The sequence below is a fragment of the Phyllostomus discolor genome, chromosome 5, assembly GCF_004126475.2.
Source record: "Phyllostomus discolor isolate MPI-MPIP mPhyDis1 chromosome 5, mPhyDis1.pri.v3, whole genome shotgun sequence".
NCBI classification, from domain to species: domain Eukaryota; kingdom Metazoa; phylum Chordata; class Mammalia; order Chiroptera; family Phyllostomidae; genus Phyllostomus; species Phyllostomus discolor.
This window is the reverse complement of record NC_040907.2, coordinates 33,844,260-33,869,446: the sequence shown is the minus strand read 5'-3', so window position 1 is coordinate 33,869,446 and position 25,187 is coordinate 33,844,260. Positions and strand designations below refer to the sequence as shown.

At 34.5% G+C, this 25,187-nt stretch overlaps 1 protein-coding gene across 3 annotated transcripts in view; it reads left to right on the top strand.

Moving 5' to 3' along the window:
• SPATA6 (spermatogenesis associated 6) overlaps window positions 1–22,067 on the top strand; it is a 96,310-nt gene extending 74,243 nt beyond the window's left edge. Inside the window, exons 11-13 of one of the 3 annotated variants that reach the window (XM_028513700.2) lie at window positions 2,061–2,160; window positions 10,245–10,336; window positions 20,834–22,067. In XM_028513700.2, the coding sequence (XP_028369501.2) occupies window positions 2,061–2,160; window positions 10,245–10,336; window positions 20,834–21,014 (373 nt within the window). In that variant the 3' untranslated portion in view covers window positions 21,015–22,067. The remainder of the gene's footprint in view (window positions 1–2,060; window positions 2,161–10,244; window positions 10,337–20,833) is intronic. The other 2 variants (XM_028513701.2, XM_036026061.1) reach the window with 2 other exon arrangements.
• Window positions 22,068–25,187: the final 3,120 nt, after the last annotated feature.

Below are 25,187 nucleotides of genomic sequence, written 5' to 3'. Positions count from 1 at the left end.
AGTTTTGAATTCATCTAAAACAATAAAATTTGGGGAGTATTTTCTAGGATAGATAAAATTTTTTACTTTCATTGAGGTGAAACTCTTCTATTTTGAGTGTATTTTCTAAAAAAGATTCTAGATTTAGTCCATAAAGGAAAATAAAATACTTTTGTGAAATATTACTAGGAATGAAATCATGTTTTTCTTTAGCGCGCTCAGTACCACATCTTTAAATATAAGACATCTCTGATATGGCTTTTTAGGTCCCTCAGCAGTATATTTATAGGGTGTTTATAGAATCCACTGGAATAATAAGCAATTTAAACTGATGTAAATGTAGATTATATGTCCCGGAAAAAAAAGGGAGTATGACAGAGTATGCAGCTATAGGAATTTATCTGGGTAAGTATTCATTAAAATTAATTAACTTTTCTCTAAGATTGCTGTTATATGCTGACTCCTTAATCATGTGTATGTATTAAACAGACTTTTAAAAACTTTATCAGTGACTCTAAGCAAATGAATTTTTTATTGATAGTGAAGTTCTTTTTGCTTTAAGCCCATTTCAAAAACACCTTCAATAGAGTTAGCACACCATAAAATGGTTTCAATTTTGATGTGTTATAGTTCAGAAGCAGTTTTCTCCTCAAAGTATAAATATTAATATTATGACTTACAGTGTGTAGTAGACTGTCGAAATATTGCTAAAATAAGACCAAGGAATACTAGCCAATCTAATTAAAAAGGAACTGATATTCTTTAAATCATGCTTAAGGTTTTTATTTTTGTAAATGGAATTAAAGATCATTGGGCAATCATTTCTTATACCACAGCACAGACTAGTGGATCCTCTTGTGGTCTCATTAAAGATACCACAGTATCCTGTTGGAGCTGCTTATGGATCTCAGGTTCAAGATGTGTTTCATATGTAGCAAAGTCTGCCAGTGTATTTGCAGAGATGCAATAACACCTTCTTTCATAAATGCAGGAGATTATAGTTAATAATCCATTATTGATTATATTCTTTAAACTAGCTAATGTAACTCATTTATCCTGCTTAATAGTCTGTACTTTGAGTAAACATATAAAATTGTAACTTGTTAAGAACAAACTATGAGATAAAAAGACAGTTTTAAGCAACCTATTAGTATTTTAGTACTCGTTCCTTTATAAAGGAATTATCAATAGCATTTCATATAGATGCATTATAATCAGATCTAGAAATTTTCATTGTTACTTATATAGCTTAATTATACTAATGCCGGTTTTGAGTTTGGAAAGGGCATAAGAAAGAGGAATGTGTGATGTATTTCTTCTTTGACATCTTTAAATCCAACCCTCAGACTCTATAAAAAGGCATATTTTTTTTCCTATTCTTCAATATTTACTTTTTCAAGTAGTATTGGGAAAGGGTCATTCAATTTTTATGTTTTCCTGTATTCTTTCTTGTTTATTTGTTTATTGAAGTATAATTCACACACAAAATTATGTTACTTTCAGATGTACGACATAATGACTCAGTATTTGTGTACTGTTCCCTGTGTTCTGAAGGAATAAGAACATGATTAGATTATAAATAATATTTTAATCTATTATAAATGTTTTGTGTCATTTCATAAAATGAGTTATATTCTTTTTTATGCAGAAAGGAATTTCCTCCACATAGTTTGGATATGATTCAATTACTGGGAAATAAGAACTAATTTTAAAGGCATTCTATATGGAATTATTATTCTTAAATGAAAATATATATCTTTATGTAGAGATAAAGCTCTAAGGAATTATGTATGTAAATTATTAAAGTGGTCAGATATATGGGTATGTTCTTCCAAATTCATGTTGGAGTTTATTATTATGACTATATATTGAACATAGTGTGAGTACTTAATACTACAGCTGAGAATTAGTACCTGATTTATATCTGCCTTTCATCCTCAGTTGACAGAAGAGCAATGTTATTCTAATCTTTATATATTATTACATAGGGATAAGAAAAATGACTTTCTGTGTCTGGCATTTGGAAAGATTTCTTTTTCTCTCCCTCTGGCTACAAGTCATCTTTGTTTTTTTGCCTACAGATTCCATTCTGATTGGTGTTCACCTTCAAACTGTGATGAGATCCATGACCGGGTAAAAAATGTCTTGAAATCACATCAGGCTCATCAAAGACATTTATATGTTAGTTTCTAAAATTTTCTCTTGAAGGCTTTTCATAACAGGGAATGAAAACCACCCAAGATGCTTAAAACTTGTAACATTTAATAATTGGGAAAGAAAAGATACAGCTTCTGTATCTAACTTCTTGCTTAACCTGAGTCATTATGCAAAATGTTGGATGTGGATTCTCTAAACTGTAAACATAAGTTAGTAATTGTTACTTCATAAAGAGCCAGTAAATAGTGACTTTATGATAAGTTTCCCACAGCCTTCAAAATATGGGAACTCTTATTTTTTGGTCCAGTACAAAGAAAGTCCATGTCCTATAAATAGATTTGATTCTGAATGGTAGAATGAGGGAGGAGTGGGAAAATACATATTTTGAAGAACCCTCCCAGCTGATTTTTATGTTAATTGAATATTTAAAAGAGGAAAAGAACAGGTCAGGTCTACCAGGTTTAATACTAGAGAACCTCAATATGAGAATATTTTCTGAGATGAAACAAAAAGTGTATACGTGAAGGACAGCTGAGAGATAATTACTGTGTGTTCTTTTGTGCTTGGTTCCTTGTTTCATTTATGAGCTTTAAAAACAATTACTTATCACAAGTGTCATGTTGGGCCCAACGCTAAGTCCTGGTGACATAACTGGATTCTGTGACATTGGCATCATTTTGTACCATTTTAAATTTCTATATGCATGGTGCTTTTTAATTAAACTTGTTTTCAAAGTATAACACACATTTAGAATATACATACACCGTAAGTAGCAGCTCCATGAAATATAATAAACCACCTTATGTAAACTGTCTACCAGATCAAGAAACAAAACATTTTCAGCTCTGCGTAAGTCCCTCCTTTTTTCTCATAGCTGCTGCCACTCCAGGGGTAAACATTATTCTGACTTCTAATAGCGAGTGTGTTTTGTAAGGAAGTAAGGAAGTAATTATTGTGTGTTTTGATCTTTATATAAATGACATCCTACAAAAAAATGTCTGCTCCTTTTTTTTACCCAACTTATTTCACTTTGTTTTTGCAAGTCAGACATTTTTGCAATGCAGGCATCTTGTTATGTTTAGTAATAGTTGTTCAGTCTTGCTGCTGTGTGGTATTTCATCATGAAAATACTGCCATTGATTCACTTATTCCTCCTATGATGTACATTTGGGTCATTTCTCGTTTGGGCTGTTAACAGAGCTGCTGTTAGCGGTTTATGCATGTCCTTGGGTAACACCGTATGCATTCCACTTGGGTTTATAGTTACCCGGGTGTTGTTTAGTCATAGTGAATGTGTCCACTCAGTTTTGTAGATGCGGCCAAAGACTCTTCCTAGTGACTCTAACAGTTCACTCAGGACTGTTTGCACTACCACCACCAGTTCGTGTGAGTTCTGCTTGTTCCACATCCTCACAACTGTCTGATTGGTTGTGTGTGTGTGCTTGTGTGCATTTTCTTTTGGCATTTTCATAAGTGATTAGCATTTTATCACATAATAGTTTTAATTTGCTGTTTTCTGACGACTAGTGAATATGGTCATTGGCCATTTGGACATCCTCTTTTGTGAGCATTTGTCCAAGTCACCCACTCATTTTTGTACTAATTGTCTCCCTTTCTTTTTTTGGCTTGTTAGACTTCCATATAGATTCTTGATTGTTCTTAGTTGGGTATGTGTTTTGCAGTTTTCTTTTTTTCTATGCATTGCATTTTCACTCTCTTAATGATGTCTTTTAGTGAAAAGAAGTTCTCAATTCTAGTAAGTCCAATTTATCATTTTTCTTTTTTATTAGCATTTTTAGAATTTTTGTTTATAAGACATTGTCCTTTATTTTTTCTAAAGGCTTTTTGTTTTATTTCATAAATATGTGATTTGGTTGGAGTTATTTTTTTCTGTATAGTGGTAAGTAGGTTTCAAGATTCAAGAAATGTTCAAGTCTCGTGATAGTGGTTGCATCTTTTTCTTTCTAGTTCTGTTGATTATTATTTTATATATTTTGAAGCTATCTCATTTTTGGATACAGATTTCAGACTGTGATATGAACCTTTTATTGTGCAATGCTCCTCTTTATCTCTAGCATTGTTCTTTGTTTCAAGTATTTTTTCTGATGCTAACATAGTTATAGCAATATTTTTTGGCTAACATGTGCAATGTGTATTTTTTCATCCTTTGCTGTTTGTCATTGTAGTTAAAGTGCATATCTCATAATAAGCACATGAGATTTTTTGCAAAAATGAAAATTCAGAATTTTTATGTCAATTGATGGGGCTTTTATTTGGATTAATATGTATTTTTGCCATTCATTTTCCTTTTTACTAACTTGTTATTTTTTTATTATTATTTTGTCATTGGTTGCTCTAAAGATTTCAACATGCTTAGCTGACTTATTATTTCTTTGTTGATCTCCCCAGTCATATTGGGACCAAAAAACATTTAACTCTTTCTAATCTACATCCTTTATGTATGTCTATTTTTGTTATGCCTTTTTAATTCTACATATATTAAACAAATTTTACTTGTATAGTAATGTTTATTCATTTTAACCTCATATTTACTCTTTCTATTATTCTTTATTCTTTCTGGCAATTTCATGTTCCCATCTGGACTCTAGAATTATTTTCCTTCTGCTTGAAGAATTCCCTGTGATACTTATTTTCATGTCATTTTCCTGGCTGTGAGTTCTGCTTTGGTTTGTTTGAAAATGTCTTGGTTTAATTTTATGTAATATGGTTAATGGGATATAAAATTCTAGGTTGATAATTACCTTCTTGGGTATATCAAAGAAGCCATTCCATTGTCTTCTGGCTTCATTTGTATCCGTTGAAAAATCAGCTGTTATTTCTTCGAAATATTGGGGGGGGGGTTCTCACCCTTTTTGTTTAGCAATCTTACCATTATATACCTAGATGTGGTTTTCTTGGACTAACTCTATGTTAAGTTTTTAGAGCTTCTCAAACCTGAAGGTTATCTTTTATCAGTTTCAGAAAAGCAGTAAAAGCAGTAGCCACTCTTTCTTTAAACATTGTTTTTGCCCCAATATCTCTTTACTCTCCCTCCAGAACTTCCCCTTACACTTCCGTAATATCTTTAGGCTGCATCTCATATGTACCTTACACTTATTTCGATATTTTAATTTTTTTCTCAAGTTCGGGTATTTTCTTTTGAAATGTTCTCTAAATTGCTAATCCTGTCTTCTGCTTTGTTGACATTGCTGTTAAAGCTATCTAAAACATTTTGAAAGATATAACTTAAAAAGACATAAACTACCAGAACTAACTCAAGAAGGAATAGTTTCAGTGACTGTATATATATTACAGAAATTGAATTTGAAGTTAAGAATCTTCCATAAAAGAAAATACTAGTCCCACATGGCTTCTCTCATGAATTCTACAAAACCTTTAAGGAAATATAATATCAGTCGTATGTATTCCTGAAAATTAAAGAACAACTTTCCAAGTTATTTTATGAGGTCAACATTTACCCTGATGTGAAAACCAGACAACCACATTTAAAAAAATAAAAATATAGACTCACCTAAATCCTTCATGAACATATATGCAAAAGTCCTCAACAGCAATATTACCAAATCAAATCTAGCAATTTATAATAATGAAAATATGTCATAGTCAAGTAAACTCATTCCAGAAATGCAAAGTAAACTCATACCATTAACAGGTTAAATAAGAAAAAAATGTATTTCTTCTCTGTGTCATTTCAATGGACACAGAAAAATTATCCAAAAAATCTAATTTCATTCATGATAGTCTTAGTAAAGTTGAGTTAGAAAAGAATTTTCTCAACCTAATAGAGAGCATCCTTTAAAAACCCACAGCTAATATTGTACTTACGAAAGATTGAATGCTTTTCCCCTAAGTTTACCAAGAAGGCAAGGACGCCCCTTCTCACGATCCCTCTAACGTCATACCAGGAGTCTTAGATGATGCAGGGAGGTAAGAAACAGAAATAAAAGGCATGCAGCTTGGAAAGGAAGAAGAAGCAGAACTATATTTGCAGAAGTTATGATTACTTTTTTAAAGAAAATGCTAAAGGATCTACAGAAGAGTTCCTAAAACTAATAGGGAGTTTAGCAAGGTCACACTATACAAAGAAAGTCATTTCCCCCTATATGCCAGCAATGAACAACTGAAATTTTAAATTAGAAAATCCATACCATGTGTAATAATAGCACCAGAAATTGAAGTGCTTAGGTATAATTCTAACATAATATGTTTAGGATCTCTATTTTATGAGTTACAAAATACTTTTGAAAAACTAAAGAGAGGTAGACCTAAATGGAGAAGTAGAACACAGCATTCACAGATTGGAGGACTCAATATGTAGGTGTTGGTTTTCTCCATTTTGATTTTGTTTCCATGCAGGTGTAAAAACCACGTTAAGCTTCTTAAATAGATATTGATGAGCTGATTCTAAAAAGTATATGGAGTGGCAAAGTAATTTGAAAAACCAAAACAAGTATGAAGAAAAGAACAACAAAGTTGAAGGACCCACTATGTAATTTTAGACTTATTGTAAAACACAGCAATGAAGACAGTGAATAGGGACACGTGTGTCCAAAGAAAAAAGTCGATGCCCCGTAAATACAAGTGTACCTACAAAAATAGTGTCATCTGTTTTTTCAAACAAGTGCATAGTCAATGAAATGTAAACTGCATTTTTTGCCTTTGTAGCCCCTGATTCTGGATTTTTTTAAAAAGTCCTTAACAGATAATTCAACATCAATCATAGACCTAAAATATAGTAGAAAATCTGTTTAGTTTGTATTTGGAAATAACTTTTTAAGATATGACACCAAACATATGATCCATAAAAGAAAAAGTATTGATAGATTGAACTTCATTAATATTAAAAACTTTTGCTCTGTGAAATACACTATTAAAAGGAGAGAAAGACAAACCTCGGTCTAGATGAAACATTTATAAATGACATACATGAGTAAGAACTTGTATCCAGAATTTAAAAAACAAAAAATAAAAAAATCCAAACTTCAAACTCAACAATAAGACAAAAACTACCCACTTAAAAATGGTGAAACATCTGAACAGACCTTTCACCAAATAAACATACATAATGATGTTCAATATTCATTACAGAAATGCAAATTAAAACAATGATGCAATACTACCACATACCTTTTAGAATTGTTAAACAAAAACAAAGTCTCTCAAAATCTGTACTAGCAGTTCCTCTCAAGGATGCGGAGCAATAGAAATTCTCATTCAATGCTGGAGGGAGTGCCCAGCGGTACAGCCTTTGAAGACAGTTTGGCAGTTTTGTGTGGGGCAAAATATACACAGCAGATGACCCAGCAATCCCACTCTTAGGTACTCACCCAAGTGCATTGAAAACACTTTCACACAAAAGCCTGCACACAGATGTTAATGGAAACTTTATTCACCCCAAACTGGAATCTTACGAGAACATTTAACTTACTGCCAGTTACTGGGAAGGAGAGCCCCATCTTCCTTTAATAGTTTCATTTTATTAATGACTTTTGCTGAAATAAAAATAGTTTCTTCTGGACTGTATTATTTCAGAATACCTTCATAAAATTAACTAAGTAGATATTAGCTGAAAGAGTTTGAGCCTAATTTTTAAATTTATTGATTTGAAAGAGAATTAATTTGTTGTCTCACTTATTATCTATGCATTCATTGGTTGTTTCTTGTATATGCCTTGACTGGGGATTGAACCCACAACCTTGGCATATTGGGACAGTGCTCTAACCAACTGAGCTACCCGGCCAGGGCCAGGCCTAATTTTCATATAGGAGAATGATCTAATGGCTTGGGATGGAGGTTTTGATTTTGTAGTTCATTTTATTTGCCTTCTAGGAAGCCATATAATGTATATCAAGTTAGAGCTGGACTTAAATTCCAGCTCTGCCACTTAATAATTTGTATCTTTGGGCAAGTTATTTAATTTATTATTTAATTTATTTATTTTTCTGAATTTCAGAAACTTTGATAAGGTTATTGAAGGCTTAAATGATATTTATATAAAAAGTACCTAGATACCTTGCAGGTACTTCACAAATATTGGTGCTGTCCATCTTTTTCTGTATTTACACGTGGGCAAATGGGAATGTCAATGAGGAGTAAGAGGTGAATCACTTCTCTGTGCCCTAGGAATGGATTTTCTGGCACTGACGAGAATGATGCATCTCTTCAAATGTTTGCTTGATCCATAGTTAGTAACTTACAATAAGATGTGGTGTTTGTTGCTATTTGCTTTTACGTTTCCTGATCTTTAAAAAAAAGATTATATAAAGACGTTTGTAAGAGATGTGTGTGTTGATTATATGTCTAAAATGTCACAAAATAGAGACTTAAACTTTGACAGGAATAGCTATGAAGGTCATCTAGTCCTTATCGTTTCTTAGGGCAGAATTCCCCCCATAAAATCCTTGACCTAAATGGATGTCAGTGCTCTTCATGAGTAGTTTTAGTGATGGTGATCTGACTCCCTCCAGGACAGCTGTTCTGTGTTTGGGATGCTTTATTAATTAGAAAGTTTTCCTTACATTGTCCTCTGCTATGTCTCCTAGTGATACTACCCTTTGGTCCATCCCATCCATAGAGCTTCATAAAATACACTAGCCTTGTTCCATGTGCGTGCAGGTACATGTCTTAGCCATCTTTCTCTCCTCAGGGTCTGGAAGAGTAACTACCCAGCTGAAAACATGGGTTTTGTGTAATGAATAATTTAGGCTCAGATTTTTTAAAAAGTACTTTTGTGTGTTTTTTTATATATGAACTTTTAAAATTTAGTCAACATTTTTTTACAATGTCAAAAATTAACTTTCCAATTGTATTGACAAAATTAAACAAGGAATATTGATTATGTTTATGATTCATATAATCACTTATATAATTTAGAAATGAATAACCTTTCCTAGGGATAGAATTTTTGTACTTAATATTATTTGTTTCATTTAGTTCTTCTTGCACATAATCTATTTCTTACTTGAAAGCATTACACTTTTTTTTATTTCTTACACTTTTTTATAGTGTTTTTGTGGTTATTACAGCCAACTACATTTTCTGGGATATTAAGAGATGCTTCACTTTATTGATTTATCAAACTGAACAAAAATATGTAACACCTAGCTACATGCTATTTAAGAAAAAATATTTATAACCTAATAACAATGAAAGGTTGAAAATAAAAGGACAAATGTATACCATCCAAGCACTAACTAAAAGACAGCCATTGGAGCTATATTAATAGTGAACCAAAAAGAGTTAGGGGGAGAAGCATTAATAGAAATAAATGGAGTTACTTCACAGTGATAAAAAGCTTCAATTCGCCAAGAAGCTTTAATAACTCTAGATATATATTTGCATTTTCTGTTATCTCTTAACTTGCTTTACTATTTACTGCTTACATTTTTAACTGAATGCTCTCTTCCAAGTTTCATGCCATCAGCAAATTTTAAAAATTATTTTCTTCATAATCGGTTTTCAGCTGACTTTTTATATAAAGTGAATTCATTATTAACACTATTCTTTATAGTAGTCTATTTGTGCTGACTGGTTCCTTTTGTTACCAGATTTCTTTATTTTTATCCAGTTTGACTAAAGAATAAGGGTATTGGCCAGTAGGTGAGAAAGATATTTGATACTAAATTATATGAAGTACCATATATTAAAACCATAATTACTGTGAATGATACAGTTTATAAAACTATTGCTTTAGAATCCTATTTCTTAAGCTCTTGAATGTGTCTATGAGAAGAACAATCTGCCCAAGAAGTAGCCTTGCATTCTGATTCCACATAACAATGTGTAAGATACTACTACACATCTTCTTTCGTATCTTAATACATAGTATCCATTCCCATTCATTCGCTGATTCAAGAAACTTCTACTGGGTGTCCAGTCTTTGATAAGCAGTGTTAACAAAAATACAATAAAACTATATTAGTCTTACTGAACAGAATGATAAATTCTGACCTACTCTTTTGTTTCCTGAGACATGCAAACATTTCATTCAATTTCTTATAATAGGGGAGGAGGAGAACATTTCCCAGCAAGATGTTGAGTGTCATTATGATTATAAAATGAATTAATAATAATCTTTACTTTTTCAGGATGAGAGAGATACAGAGAAAGAAGAAGAACTAGAACTGAAAAGAGGTCTTTTCTGCCGAGACTATGCCTATGACAGTGACCCTGAGTACAGGTATGAGGTTGCTTAATTCTGTGCAGTATGGAGATCTTCCTCATACTGATTAAAAATAACCTGCTTCTTAATGTGCTTGATTTGTGGGAAATTTAGACTCAAAGTAGCAATTATTAATTATATTTTATATATTTAAAGTATTTAACTATGTAAAATCCTATTAAAATATTTTAATGTTTGCATTAATGAAACTTTTCAATGAAAACAAATGTAGTCAACTAATGGTGACACTTTCATCCCACTTAGGATCTTTAGTCTCTCTGACTTCCCTGCAAATCCACATATCCGGGGCTTATTTCAGGCTATATTATATATCCATGCTAGCTGTCCTATGTCTTCCACCACCTTTGAGTATGAAATTAATTAGGAAGAATTCTCTTATAGAGGAGTTGTTAAGTGAGCTTTTACTTCTAATGCTTTGGTATTTGGGAGCTGGATTGGGGAAAGAATCTACTACCCATGCATACTTCTTTCTCAATTTCATGTTGCTGCTGTTAAAATTTTAGACATGTGTTATGGTATCAGGGCCCCGGGATGCTCTTTCCTCCTACTAGCACCTTCTGTGTATATCTCAAATTTCTACAGTACTTCTGGCATCACTATCCTATTTGAACATTAGTCCTAATTAAAGACCAGGCATGAAGTGATGCTTTATATAGATGGGGGTTGGCCACAAAAAGAGAGAAGTAAGAATACAAATAATTTGAAGTTCATGTTAGAATATCACTTTGCCTTTTATGACTGTTGCCCCAAATTTTAGCTACATTCTGTAATGGAATTAGCTATTGATATAACTGTTTTCTATTTGCTTATGTTTATTTTTTAGGTTACTAACAGTAGGAATATGCTCAATATAAATGCTTTAATTATGAAATTATTTATAACAAAATCTCAAACTGAGTAATTTAAATTTGGGCTACTTATTTTTAAGTAACACAGGACTGAGTATAGTTTTCATCTCTTTCTCCTCGGTCACTATCTGATTAATTTCATGAATTTACTAAGATTTAATAAATAGCCAAAAAGCTATCTTGAGTATTAACAAATGGAAGAAAAAATCTAAATAATATATCAAATCTAAATAATATATCTTAAGTCATGAGACTTAAAATTTCTTGACTAAGAATAAAAATAAGCCTTCATTTTTAAGTGAGAAAATATTGCTTAATTCTAATTTGAATTCATTGGATCTTGTGTAATTAACTCAAGTATAATAAAGTCCTTTTTAATTAAATATTTAAGATTTAGTTAAAGGTTTTTGTCTAGAGGGCATATTGATATTCAGAAAATTTGTGTTGCTGCATGTTTATGTGATTTTTCAAAGTGTTTTAAAAATTGTAGCTTAGGGGTCTAGAAAGTTTCTGATGATTAGAAAAGGGAAGTGTTGGTTTCATCTTTACTTTTTAAATGTGTATTCCTCTTTATTTAATACAATAAACATGTAACACATACAAAAAGAAAAAGGCTTGTGTAAAAGGCCCTGTCACACAGAATAGACAGGAAACATGTATACTAAATCAAATAAGTCTCCTGCTTTAAACAGAGGTTTTTTGCTAGCTGCATCGGGAATTTGAGCAAGGTGGTTGGAAAAAATAAGAAAAGAAAAAAATCCCTGCTCTGAAGGGGAGTACATCCATGGGTTATATTCATTTTTCAAAACAAAAATATGCCTTGGTAATTAGACTAGCTTACTCAGTATTGATGCCTGGCAGCCCCTTAAAGAACACCAGTAGGTATAACCACAATGGCTTTCTGGTGTTATGCATTCTCATGAACAAGTAGGCAACTATGGTTTTGGCTACATAGTCTTAGACAGATAGACGGCTGATGATGACATAGAAGATTATTAGCAGCAGCCTCAAGTTAGCTTTGGAAGCCACAATTAGTAATATTTCATGATACTATGCTCAACCTGTAGTTGCTTTAGTGATAACATTAGGAATAAAAAATATGTTTATTGTTTTATTTATTTATGAAACTACTTGAGATATTCAGGCTACATTCCATATTATGTCAGTTTTATGGCTAGTTTTTTTAAATTTTTTTTTTACTTGAGGTATGGGGAGGAATTCAGAGTAGAATAATAAAAAGAAATAGGATGTTCTCAATGGACATGATAATGATACTGAGTTTATAACCTGCATTAGTGACACCAGAGGGATAACTTAAAATATGACTTTAAAATACTATTTTTGTGTGTTTAAATAAAGACAATTTGTCTTAGAAATAATTTTTGAGGTTAAGGAGACTTTAATTTTTTTTAACTTTTAATTTTTTATTTTTAATTGAATTTATTGGGTGACATTGGTTAATAAAAGTATATAGGTTTCAAGTGTACAATTCTATAATACATCATCTGTATATTGTATCTTTTTTCTTTTTTTAATTGAATTTATTGGTATGACATTGGTTCATAAAACCATACAGGTTTCAAGTGTACAACTCAATAAAGCATCATCTGCATAATGTTCGCCCACCACCCTAAGTAAAGTCTCTTTCTATCCTTATCCCATCCCAAACTTTGCCCACCTCCAGCCAGCCCCCACACACTTTCCTTCTGACCGTCAACCGCACTGTTGTCCCGTCTATGTGTTATTATACAAGGTCTGTCCAGAAAGTATCCAGTCATGTAATATGAAAAATAGAGGCATTTATTGAAGAAGATACAAGAAACATTGTACAGAGGATAATGACACCTCAGTCCCCTTCAAAGTAGGCACCTTGGAACCTCATATAGTTCTCCCCACCTCTCTTCCACTGTTTAAAACACTGCAAAATCCTTTGCTGGAATTGCCATCAGCTGCCCTGTCATATTTTCCTGATCTCCTCAGCGGTCTGAAATCTCTTCCCTTTCAAAGGTGATTTTAGTTTTGGGAAAAGCTAGAAGTCACAGAGCACCGAATCTGGGCTGTAGGGGGGCTGAGTTACCTGGGTAATTTGATGTTTCATCAAAAAACTCTGCACAAGATGTGATGCATGAGCAGGCATGTTGTGGAGATGAAGCTGCCAATCACCAGTTGCCCACAGCTATGGCTGCTTTCATCATGTTGCATCTCTCAACCAGTAAGGAAGATTGAGGTAGTACTCATTAATTGTTTGGCCTAGAAGGGTGTACTATGAGGGACATTACCTTCCTAATCAAAAAACACAGTTTAAATGGTCTTGATCTTGCTGCATCTTTGCCATACCTTCTTTTGGTATGGAAAACCAGGCGACTTCCATTGGGATGACTGGGCCTTCATTTTTGGATCATAGCCATAGATACACCGTTTATCTCCAGCTATGACCTTCTTGAGGAAATCTGGCTCATTGGTAGGGGTTTGATTCAAGTCATTAGCAACTGTAGCACGATGTTAGCAGAAACCAAAGAACAAATTTTGCCACAACACATTTCATGCCAAGATCCTGGAATCAAAATCTTGGAAAGTTCAGACATAGTACTTGCATATTTTGGAGTCCCCAGATCAGCTTCCAGCTGTCACACTGTCAGTTGCTGATCTTTGTTGATTGCAGCCCATATGTGTTCAGCGCTCTCAGGTGTTCTGCTTGTTGTAGGCCTTTCAAAATGGGGATCACTTTCAACAGATTCTCGACCATCTTTGAAGGGTATATGCTGCACGTTTATTTGTACCACACTCATTGCATCATCCCTGAATGCCTTCTGAATCATCTGAATAATTTCCGTAGAGGAATGTTCAAGCTTAACACAAAATCTGATGCAGATTCTTTGTTCTGCTTGCTCAGTCATTTTGAATGTGACAGCCACACAGTATACATGCTCACTCAATGGCATCTACCATTCTCACTGAATAGTGCAGTGAAGTCATCATTGTTCACACATGCACATTCCAGTCTACTGTCCTTGGCTGCCAGGTTACATCGACGCAAACCATTCTGGTTATATTAACAATGGCTGGATTTTTTCTGGATAAACCTTGTATATATTTTTTGATTAATCCCTTTACCTCCTTTTAAAAATTTTTTTTTAAGATTTTATTTATTTATTTTTAGGGAGAGGAGATGGGAGGGAGAAAGGGAGAGAAACATCAATGTGTGGTTGCCTCTCATGCTCCCCCAACTGGGGACCTGGCCCACAACCCAGGCATGTGCCCTGGCTGGGAATCGAACCAGCAACCACTCAATGGTTGTGCTCAATCCACTGAGCTACACCAACCAGGGCACCCTTCACTTCCTTTTATCCAGTCCCCCAAATCACTTCTCCTTTGACAGCTGTTATCCTGTTCCATGTATCCATGGGCCTCTTTCTGTTTTGCTTGTCAGTTTATTTTGTTCATTAGATTCCACATATAATTGAGATTATAATGGTATTTGTTTTTCTCTGACTGGCTTATTTCACTTAGCATAATAATCTCCAGGTCCATCCATGCTGTTATGAAAGGTAAAATTTTCTTTTTTATGGCTATATAGTATATTGTATTCTTAATTCCATCTCCCATTTTAGTAGAAATTCCTTCCGTATTCTTCCATTGTAAGCTTCTTATTCTCTTCAGAATATAATTCTGTTTGACTCTGAACAGTTAAATCTTGCTTTACTCTTACCTATGTAGAGGTATCTGCTATCTCATGACAATCCAGACTGCATCATGCCCTGGTTCTATTACAGTATGATGCCTGGAATAACCCTTATCTTCTTGTTTATCCCTTACCTAGTGAATGCCTACTCATTCTTTTGGACTAAGTTCTAGTTATCCCCTCTTCAGAGATACCGTTTATGACCTCAACAGACTATTAGACCTTTTCTCTTTTATCTTGCTCCTTCCTCTCATATATATATAATTTCAGTTAGCAATATTGATCTCAAAATGGTAACAATTTCATTATACATTTGCCTTGCTTCCTTCTGTTAACTGTGTTTTCTGAAGGTACAGATGTTTTACTTATCTTTGTTTTTTGACTGCCCATCAAGGTCTCTGAATTATACTAAGAGCTCTTTATTTTTAAAGTTCAAATGTTAAAATAGGGCACTTGATTAATATTGATCAATTGCTGAAACTCTAAGGCATTGTTTAAGTAAACTCATTTTATGATAGTGATATTTAATAACATTGCTAGGTATGGATTAGCAATAGAATTCATAATGAAAGATGTTAGACCTTCTTTGTTGTCAGTGGCTCATTTCTACACATTTTTATGCCAGGAAGGGAAACAAATGACCTATGAGTAAGCTACAAATAACCAGCCTTTAGTAAATACATTTGAATAGATTTCTTTTAATGTTTACTGTATAGTTCCTGCTAATTAATAAAAGAAGATAAATAATAAATGCAATTTTTTCCCTAAGCTTTAGAAATTTTTTTTCTCTAAAAATCGAATCCTCTAGTTCAGTGCTTTCTCCAGTGTGGTTCTAGACCATCAGCATCAGCATTATCGTGGTACTGGTTAGAAAATCAAATTCTTGGACCCCTGAGGCTACTAAATTGGTAATTCTGTAGTTGAGGCTCGATAATCTAAGTGGTGGTAAGTGCTCCAGATGACTTTAATGCATATGTTAAAGTTTGAGAACTACTGCTATAATTTATCCATAAAATTTGATGTCCTTAATGACACTTTTATTTTTGTACGGTATCTTAAAAGGTACAAAAACGCCTTTTAGATTTTATTACACCATAATATAACTTCTATCATCCGGTCTGAATTCCTAGACTTTGAATACTTTCCTTACTACTGCCCATCCATCCACCCATCCAATATGTATAGAGCATATGTTGCATTCTCAGTGCGATTCTACGTGTTTTATCAGCCAGAGTTTTGCTTGATATGAACCTTTATTGAGTGTTATGGAAAGGAATTCATCTCTTGTAGTATAAAATATCTCATTATATTGACTCTTAGGTCACAATTTAAAGTAGAGAATACGAATCATCTTTTAAAGTCAATTTCAACTCTGTTTCTTTGAGCAAAAATAGCAATTCCCCAATTTTTTTTATTCTCATAATCTTTCAATTATCCTTTTTATTGTTGTTCAATTACAGTTGTCCCCATTATTCCCCCATTACCCTCCTCTGCCCTACCCACCTCACCTCCCACATTCAATCCTACCCTCCCCATTATCTTTGTCCCCGGGGTCCTTTATACATGTTCCTTGATGACCTTTCTCTTTTCCCTTGTTATTCCCCTCACCCTTCCCTTCTGGTCCCTGTCAGTTTGTTCTTTATTTCCATGTCTCTGGCTCTGTTGTCCTCACTTGCTTGTTTTGTTGATTAGGTTCCACTTATGGGTAAGATCATATAGTGTTTGTCTTTCACTGCCTGGCTTACTTCACTTAGCATCATGTTCTTTGTGTAGAATATGCACCTGATCTTCTTTTTTGTGTATATCACCTTATAGCTATTATCTGAAGGCTATGTACAGAGTAGTATGTGTTGGTCTCCATTGATACTGATAGAGAAAACGCCATCAGTGATTCACCTTTTCCTAAGCAAGAAGCAAGTCTTGCTCTTTGTTTCCTGCTCCATGCTAAGCTAGCTAAGACATGTGTTTCTTCTTTGCATATATGCTAGACTTTAAAAAAATAAATTTATGATTTATACCTTTTAACACTTAGGACTTGAAATTGCCCATTTCTCAGATATTATCCTAGTGTCAATGTCCTTTTTTTCTTAATAGCATTGTTGTAATTAAATAGAAGTCTTTCTTTTGAAGTAGCGAGAGTATAAGTTGCTGAAAAAGAATGCATTGCATTCAATAAAATAATAGTATTGTCCCTTCTTTGAAGATAACCATTTAATAGTATATAGCATTGATGCTGTATTTTATATATAGGAATTTATATATGCTTTGGATAAATGATAGCTGGAGATACTCATGATAAAACAGAAGTGTAGTCTTTAAAAGCCTATTTAACTATAATAAGATTTTTCAATGTCATGTACACATTTTAAATTCATTAATATTCCTAATAATGAAGAACCAGCATTGACTCAGTATGTTAACAGTTCATTAATTAGAGAGCCAATGCTTCCATGTCTGGAAGTAAAATGTTTTTTTTAAGATTCTGATAATCTTTGTACCTACTTATTCATGGTCCACATTAGAACTCATTCTGTCTTCATATCTCTGTTTTGCAATTCAGACTTCCAGTTTGAACCAATTTACAAATTGTCTCCAGAGAACCACAATGCTTTTACTAAATTTATAAAGTTTGCAATTTTAAATAGAAATAAACTCCCTGCCAAATTTGCAAGATCTAAAAGCATTAGAATGTCTGTTTTGGCCATGTTAGCTTTTGTTTACAAAGCAGGTTCTGTAAATAGGAAAGCTAAAAAGCTTTCTGAATTTTATTTATTCATTGCAAGATATTGTGGTGGTATTTTAAGGCAGTTTTGAGACATGGAAAAAAACTGTTGTCTAATGAAACCAAAGCAGTAGCAAATCTGTGCCTGCTAACATTAAATATAATGATTTATATAGGGATTAAGGATTTGGTTTACAACCTTGGACAAACCTACACAATGATTTTTAATGTTACCTTTCTGATAGTTTGGTGATGGTGTGCTAGAAATTCAAATTTATCTTGAGTAGGTTTATTGTAGTATAACTAGTCTGGTGACTAAACAAAATACAGAATTCAGACAAGGACATTATTATCTGGCCATTAGAATGCAGTGAAGTTGATGGTTGTGGACAATAGGGAGATAGGGACAAACCTGTGTTTTGTGAAATATTAATTAGTACATGACTTGCTGCAAAACAAAAATAAATAAGAGACAACCAAACAAACACAATATGTGGGACCCCTAATGTAGTATGCAGAACAAGGCTACTGCAGGGACTCAATCTGGTGGGTGTGTTTGCAGAGATATGAAGAACATGCAGAAATGTGTGTGTGTGTATTTGGGTTTGCTAATTGCAAACCTAAAAGCAAAAAAAACCACAAAAAAACAAAAAACCCCACAAAAAATGGAAGGAAGGAAGGGAGGGAGGGAGGAAGAAAAAAATATGTGTGATTTATCACTTGACTTAAATTCCCCCTCCCCCCAAAAATTGGTTCCAGTGACAATAGGAGTTAGGCCCAGTGAGAAATGGTGTGAAATATATTCAGCTGGCTAGACAATTGGTTGAGCAAAGCTAATGAAGGAAATGTAACTATATCAAAGCACATTGAGACTTGGCTAAGGCCTTTAAAAAAATTTTAAGGATTATGCTGACCTTATTAGAAATGGTTTTAATTACATCTATGAAACTGAGTGGACAAAATAGAAGTAATGAGAGTCATGTTTTAAAACACTTTTGTTATCCCAGAAACTGTATAATTTTTAAAACTTTTTCGGCGGTAGTACTGAGTGTAAGCAAGCTTGACAGGATCTAGTAAATAATGCCAGGAAGCAGGAGGTAGGATCCCGTTTCAGCACAGCCTTCAGGAGGTTGAGACACCTATTGTCATGGTTCACAGAAGTGAATTTTTTAAATTTAATATAAGATGTATGAAGTATAACAAAGGAATTCATTTTAAGGTTTGTTTATCCTAAATAATAATAATTATTATCAATATAAACATGAATGAATAACCACTTATTCACCATTCAGCTTAAGAAGTGGACCATAACCCATCCCTGTAAAGCCCCCTCATACCCCTAAGCAGTTGTACCTCCTTCCGTAGGGATAGCGGCCGTGGTGACTTTCCTCTTAACCGTTTTCTCTTTAGTGGTACCACACGTGTACCTAGCCTTAATCAATGAATTATTTAATTTTCTTTGTTTTAAACTTCATGTAATTATAACTTTGAATTGTTTGAAGTTGGCTTTTCCCTTTAATTGATTTTTTTGGTTTCATTCATGTTTAGTTATAGATTATTGATTTTCCCTGCTGCATACTATATTATTATAGGCTACACCCTGGTTTGATTTATCTGTTTTAATGTAAATGGATATTCAGATTGCTTCTAGTTTTAGTTCTGTTACAAAGAATGTTATAGCAAACATGTTTGCATGTGCTACACATTTGCAAGAATCTTGCTGGGGCATCTAGCAGTTGCATTACTGGGTTGAAGTTGCGTATTTAAGCTTCCTGGGTCATGCCAAACAGTTATCCAAAGTGAGTGTATAAATGCTTTCCCACATCATCACTGACACTGTGTAAGCTCTAGAAATGATAACACAGACACTTCATGCCATCTTTCACGGTCACCGTTACTGTGTTCAGGTGCTGACACTGACTTCAGGCCAGAAAACAAATACATGTTTGTACAGCTCCGAGAGCCCCTGCTGCACAGTTGACAACAGAGGTGACATCAAGGGACTGATAAGTTCGGAAAGAGATTGTTTGTTTTTTGTGGAGTGAGATTCCAAATACATGAACAAAATATTTATAGCATTTAAATAATCAGGATATGTAGTTTTATAATGTGCAAACTTAATCTCTTAATATGCCTGAGAGGTCTTATCTATAACTAGTGCTTAATTTATTGAAGTAGATCAATTATATATTTAAAAAATAAAATTAACTTAGTCTTTGAAGAAGGCAACATTGTATTTCTGACAAAGGACGTGGTAAGCCCAGAATTTGCAATGTTTGTGATAGTAACATTACAGCTCTGGTATGTTTTTTTCAAAATGCTATCAAGCCTTCAGAAAGAGGGGAAAAAGAAAGATCTTTTCCCCCTATTCCCATTACAACTATTGTGTAGCTTCCTAGCTATTATTTTTTTCTTTTTTTTCCTTCAAAACTCTAAAACTTACAGTGGATCCCTGTCACTTAAATACACTCCTTTGCTTTTTCCCCCGTTTTCCAAAAGTGGTTCCTGTTGCATCTGCAGTTCTTCCCCTGCCCGCGGACGGCAGCCTGCCACAGCGGGACTGGCCTTAGAGCCACAGACACTCTGTCCCTTTCCACTCTGCCGTTTACTAGCTGAGCGGTCTCAGGAAGTCCCTGCACTTCACCGAGTCTCAGTTTCCACAGTACTAATTTCAGAGAGTTGTAAGGTTTTTTTGATATTAAAAAAATGTATAAAATACCTAGCAGTCCAATGCCCCATAACTGATAACTTTTGTGTGCAAGGAAAGAACTGTACTATGCAACTTTTGTATACTCTCTTTAGTTTTTCAAACAATACTGCAAAAATACAGTAAAGAAAGCTGAGACCCTGGGCAGTTGAATCAGTTGCTCAGGATCTCCAGGCTGTGAAGGACTGAGTGGAGTTCAGTGCCAGGTCTGCCTGGCTTCAGAAGCTGGACGCTGTCTTAACTGGCCTGACACCCTCCGTGCTCTGCTTTCACCATGTCCCACCAATGTCCTCTCTGATTCCTTTTTAACTGTGTCTCACACACAATTTTCCCTTCATTGTTCCATGAAGGAGTGGAACATCACTCTTTGAGTGATAGCATCACTCTTTGAAGGCACAGGCCTTACTGTCTTTTATTTCTCATAGTCTAAACAGAGCATACACACCTGTGGAGTACTCCATAACCATGTGATTTGTACAGTACTGCTGCTCATCTGTTTCACCATTGTTTTAATCTTGTGCATGTTTTCTTACAGCTCATTTCAGCGGCCACATGGTGTATTCCATTTGGATGATGGTGAATACTGGTCCAACAGGGCAGCCACTTATAAAGGAAAATCCCACCGACCCATCTTTGAGAACAGCATGGAAAAGATATACAGGAACTTGTACAAGAAGGCCTGTAGTTCTGCTTCTCATACACAGGAAAGCTTCTGAGGCCACCCACAATAAACCGTGTGAATGTCCGTGTCAACTTCCCAATGAAAACGTTTGATGCGATCGATACCTGTATTCCTTTTTTTTAACCAGGTGGTTCTAATTGAGAATACTAGTGAGACTTGAATAAGTTTATTACTTCAAATGGTACACTATCAACAGGCAAGCCTTTTTAATCACAGCAAAGAGTGTTGTGTTCCAAAAGTCAAAGCTCCACAGCAAAATCACAACGTCCATTGTGACTACAAGAAGGATATCGTAACGTGTATGTCGCGCCACCCTCTAAAAATTCCAGAGTAGATTCTCTCTGAAAATGTTCTGGCTTAAACACATTATAATTTTCTTTTCATGTACTTAACTGGTTATCTTGTCTGAGTAAGATTTAATGAATATTAACTCCCTTTTCTTGGTAATGAGCAAAAAGATATACTGTGTAGAAATGAATTTGCCAACAGTTGAAACCCTGTTTTAACTGGTATTTTCTACTTTTTCCTTCTTAGCTCATAAGAAGTCACTTTCTTCCTAAAGTTTATATAACCATTCACTTCATTTTCCTTAAAAGAACTCTAAGTTACCTAAAATGCATAACAGTTATCTAGTGTAGCAGAGGCCATGAATGACTCAAAATGTGAATAACTTATTTTTAAAGATAGAATTCTTTGCCTGATTTTCTTCTAGGGCTGTATCGTTTGGTGCAAACAGAATCAGAAAATAGCCTTTGTTAGTAAGCATGTAGAGAGTTAAAAAATTGGGTGGGGATTATATTGTAATTTAATCTATTTAGAGTTTTCATAGGTACCACAGAGCCCAAGAAAGTAGCATCCTTACTTTAGAGGATACTTGGAACCGAAAAGGGAGTAAAATATTATAGCAGTACTCTTTGTAGTAGGCACTGGGAAGTCTGTTGGCTGATAAAGTTAGCTCCTGCCCCAACCCCCAAACACATACATGTGAGTCCAGTGACACTTTGAAGATCTGAAGGAATCAGTGAGTGAGATAAATCAGGGTTCTTGAATTCTAGGAGCTCGCTGTGACTATGAAGGAAGCTCAGGCTTCCTTCACAGTTATACACAGTTATACAGTTATACACAGTTATAGTGCAGTATCTGTGGATTTCCTCAGTTCTACTCTGTGTTTATATATTTATATATTTCTTCATTGTTGTATCAGTTTTGTAGCCCCACCACCACAGCCTAGGCATATCTCTATTATAGCACTTAAGAAAAACTGAGTAATCAATGACTTTTGTGTCTTTTTCTATCGTTCTTGGTTTTCCTCTGCATTTGTTGCACACAGTAGATACATGATGTTTGTTAAATAACTGCATGAAAGAAAAAATACGTGAAGGGCCACTAAAAACAATACAAAGTCTAACTGTCTGTATCTAAGAAATAAGATGCCCTGACAAGACTGTTGCTGTCAGCTAGTTTATTTATACCTGTAGCCAAAGAGATAAAAATGGAAAAAATAAGAGAAAAAGCTTAGTTTACCTTGGTCTTCAAGAAGAGAGATATGGTTCCTCAGCTGAGAGAGTTGGTGTTTCTGTAGTGAAATCTATTTTTTAAAAGAGTACTCATAAACTTAAAAAAAAAAAAGAAGTCATAATATGACAGCCTGCCGCCTTGTTTGTGACTTGGCTAACCAACTCAGGTATAAAGTGTTCAGGTGACCAGGGCCAGCTCCCAGACTGCTCCTGCAGAGGGTGGTAAGCGCAGGGTTAGGCAATGGACCAAGAAGGTAATTGCCTCCATTGTTTTCAGCACCTTATATTCCAATGAAGGATAATTCCCTTCTATGAAATGCAAATGTCTTGGTTCCCAAGATGAGCCTTAAATATTTTCTTTCCCAGTGTCCTTATCTTTTGTCACTCACAAAGCAGTGCATTTTTGACTGAGGGATTGAATTCTCTATCTTCTAGCATTCAGATGTAAATAACCTAGAAACTATGGTTCTTTTGATTAAGGATTAGTATGATAAGTGAAGTATTTATGTGAATATTTAAGCAAAACTGTCTCAATGAAATGCATTTTTCTCATTTCTACTAAATCTTAATCTTAGTATGTTGCATTCATGCTCCGAAAATTCACATAAATGAACCTGGTGGAAGAGAATGTATTCTGCTCTAATTAATATTTACGTAGTGTATGAATGTGTGCAGGTGCTTTGAGGACATGTTTTGTGATTTTTATTCCCATCCCCACTGTAGTGCTATCTTGAAAGTTTTTTAAAACAAGAAAGTTAAGGTAATATTTATTAAGGATCAACACCTGTACTTGTTGATTTTCATGCATTATCTTATTTGATCTTCACAACAACTGTAAACCAGTGCAGGTGTAAGCAGTCTCAGTGTTACAGGCCAGGTGACTGAGAGTCACACTGCTGCGGCTGGCCAGTGAGCAACACAGCCAGGAAATGGTAAAGCTAGGATTTGAATCCAACCCCAGCCTGTCTCTCAACCAGATAAGTGGTTAAAAAGCTAAGCTGGTTACAGTTCATGAGTTTTTAAACGGTGCAGCTAGTTATCTCTTCTCAGAGAGAACCTCAGTAAATTACATCACAAACTGAACTCACATTCATGCAGTAAAACCTGGGGCAGATTTCCAACATTCAAACACTAAAAATGACTAAAGAAATCTTGTGAACTAAGAAGTTGGAGGAAGTGTATGAAGAGTGTCACTGAAGATTTATTTTAACTGACACAAGATTTCAGGGCGACCAGAGTTGGTGTGTGGGACAGTACGATGTTCTTTCTGTGGAGCCCCAGTTACTCTCCCTGCTTTAGTGACCACGCATTCTTGCAGCACAGCACTTTTTAACAGCTTAATGAGGAATAATTGATGTAAAAAGAACTTCACATATTTAATATGTATAATTTGATGAATTTGAACATATGCAAACACTTGTGACACCATCACTACAACCAAGGCAATAAATATATTCAGTAACTTCCAGAGTTTTCACATTTTTAAACAGCTTTAGTGAAGTATGATTGATATACAAACAACTGTATATATTTAATATGTACATTTTGGTGAATTTGGACATACGCAAACACCTGTAATACCATCACCACACTCAAGGTGACAGATATATTCAGCGCCTTCCAGAGTGTCTTTGTGTCCCATATTTTGTTCATTAACTATAAGCACCATGCTGTACAATAGTTCTCCAGGACTTATTCATCTAGTCTAACTAAAACTTTATTATTATGAACAAATAAAAGGGATATTGACTCCTTATCAGATACATGGTTTGCAAATACTTTTCTCCCACGGCATAGGCTGACTTGTAATTCCATCGACTGTTTCCTTTGCTGTGCACAAGCTTTTTGATTTGGTGTGATTCTGCTGATCTATTTTTGCTCCTTTTGATTGTGCTTTTGATGTCATACCCAAGAAATTATTGCCTGGACTGATGCGAAGAGGCTTTTCTCCTAAGTTTTCTTTCAGGACTTTCATTGTTTCAGATCTTCCATTAATCTTCAATCCACTTTGAGGTGATTTGTGTGTATGGTGTAAGGTAGAGATCTAATTTCAATTTTTTTTTTCATGTAGATGTCCAGTTTTCCCTGCACCATTTTTTGAAGAGACTCTCCTTTTCCCCATTGTGTGGTCTTGGCACCCTTATCAAGGACCAGTTGACTGTGTGTGTGTTGCTTTATTCCTGGGTGCTCTCATCTGTTTTGTTGCTATATGCCCTTCTTTTTGCCAGGACCATATTCTTTTATTGCCATGGCTTTGTAATTTAGTTTGAAATCAGGAAATGTGATACCTCCAGCCTTGTTCTTCTTTCTTTTTTTAAAAAAGATTTTATTTATTTATTTTTTTAGAGAGAGGGAAAAGGAGAGGGAAATAGAGGGAGAGAAACATAAGTGTGTGGCTGCCTCTCTCACACCCTCTAATGGGGACCTGGCCTGCAACCCACGCATGCGCCCTGACTGGTGACCTTTTGGTTTGCAGGCTGGCACTCAGTGTACTGAGCCACACCAGCCAAGGCTTGTTCTTCTTTCTTAACATCACTTTGGCTATTCTGAGTCTTTTGTAGTTCTATATGAATTTTATGATTTTTTTCTATTCCTGAAAAAAAATGCCATTAAGATTTTGATGTGTGTAGCAATGAAATGATGGGGATAGTGATCTGTAGATCAGTTTGGGTAGTATGGACATTTTAACA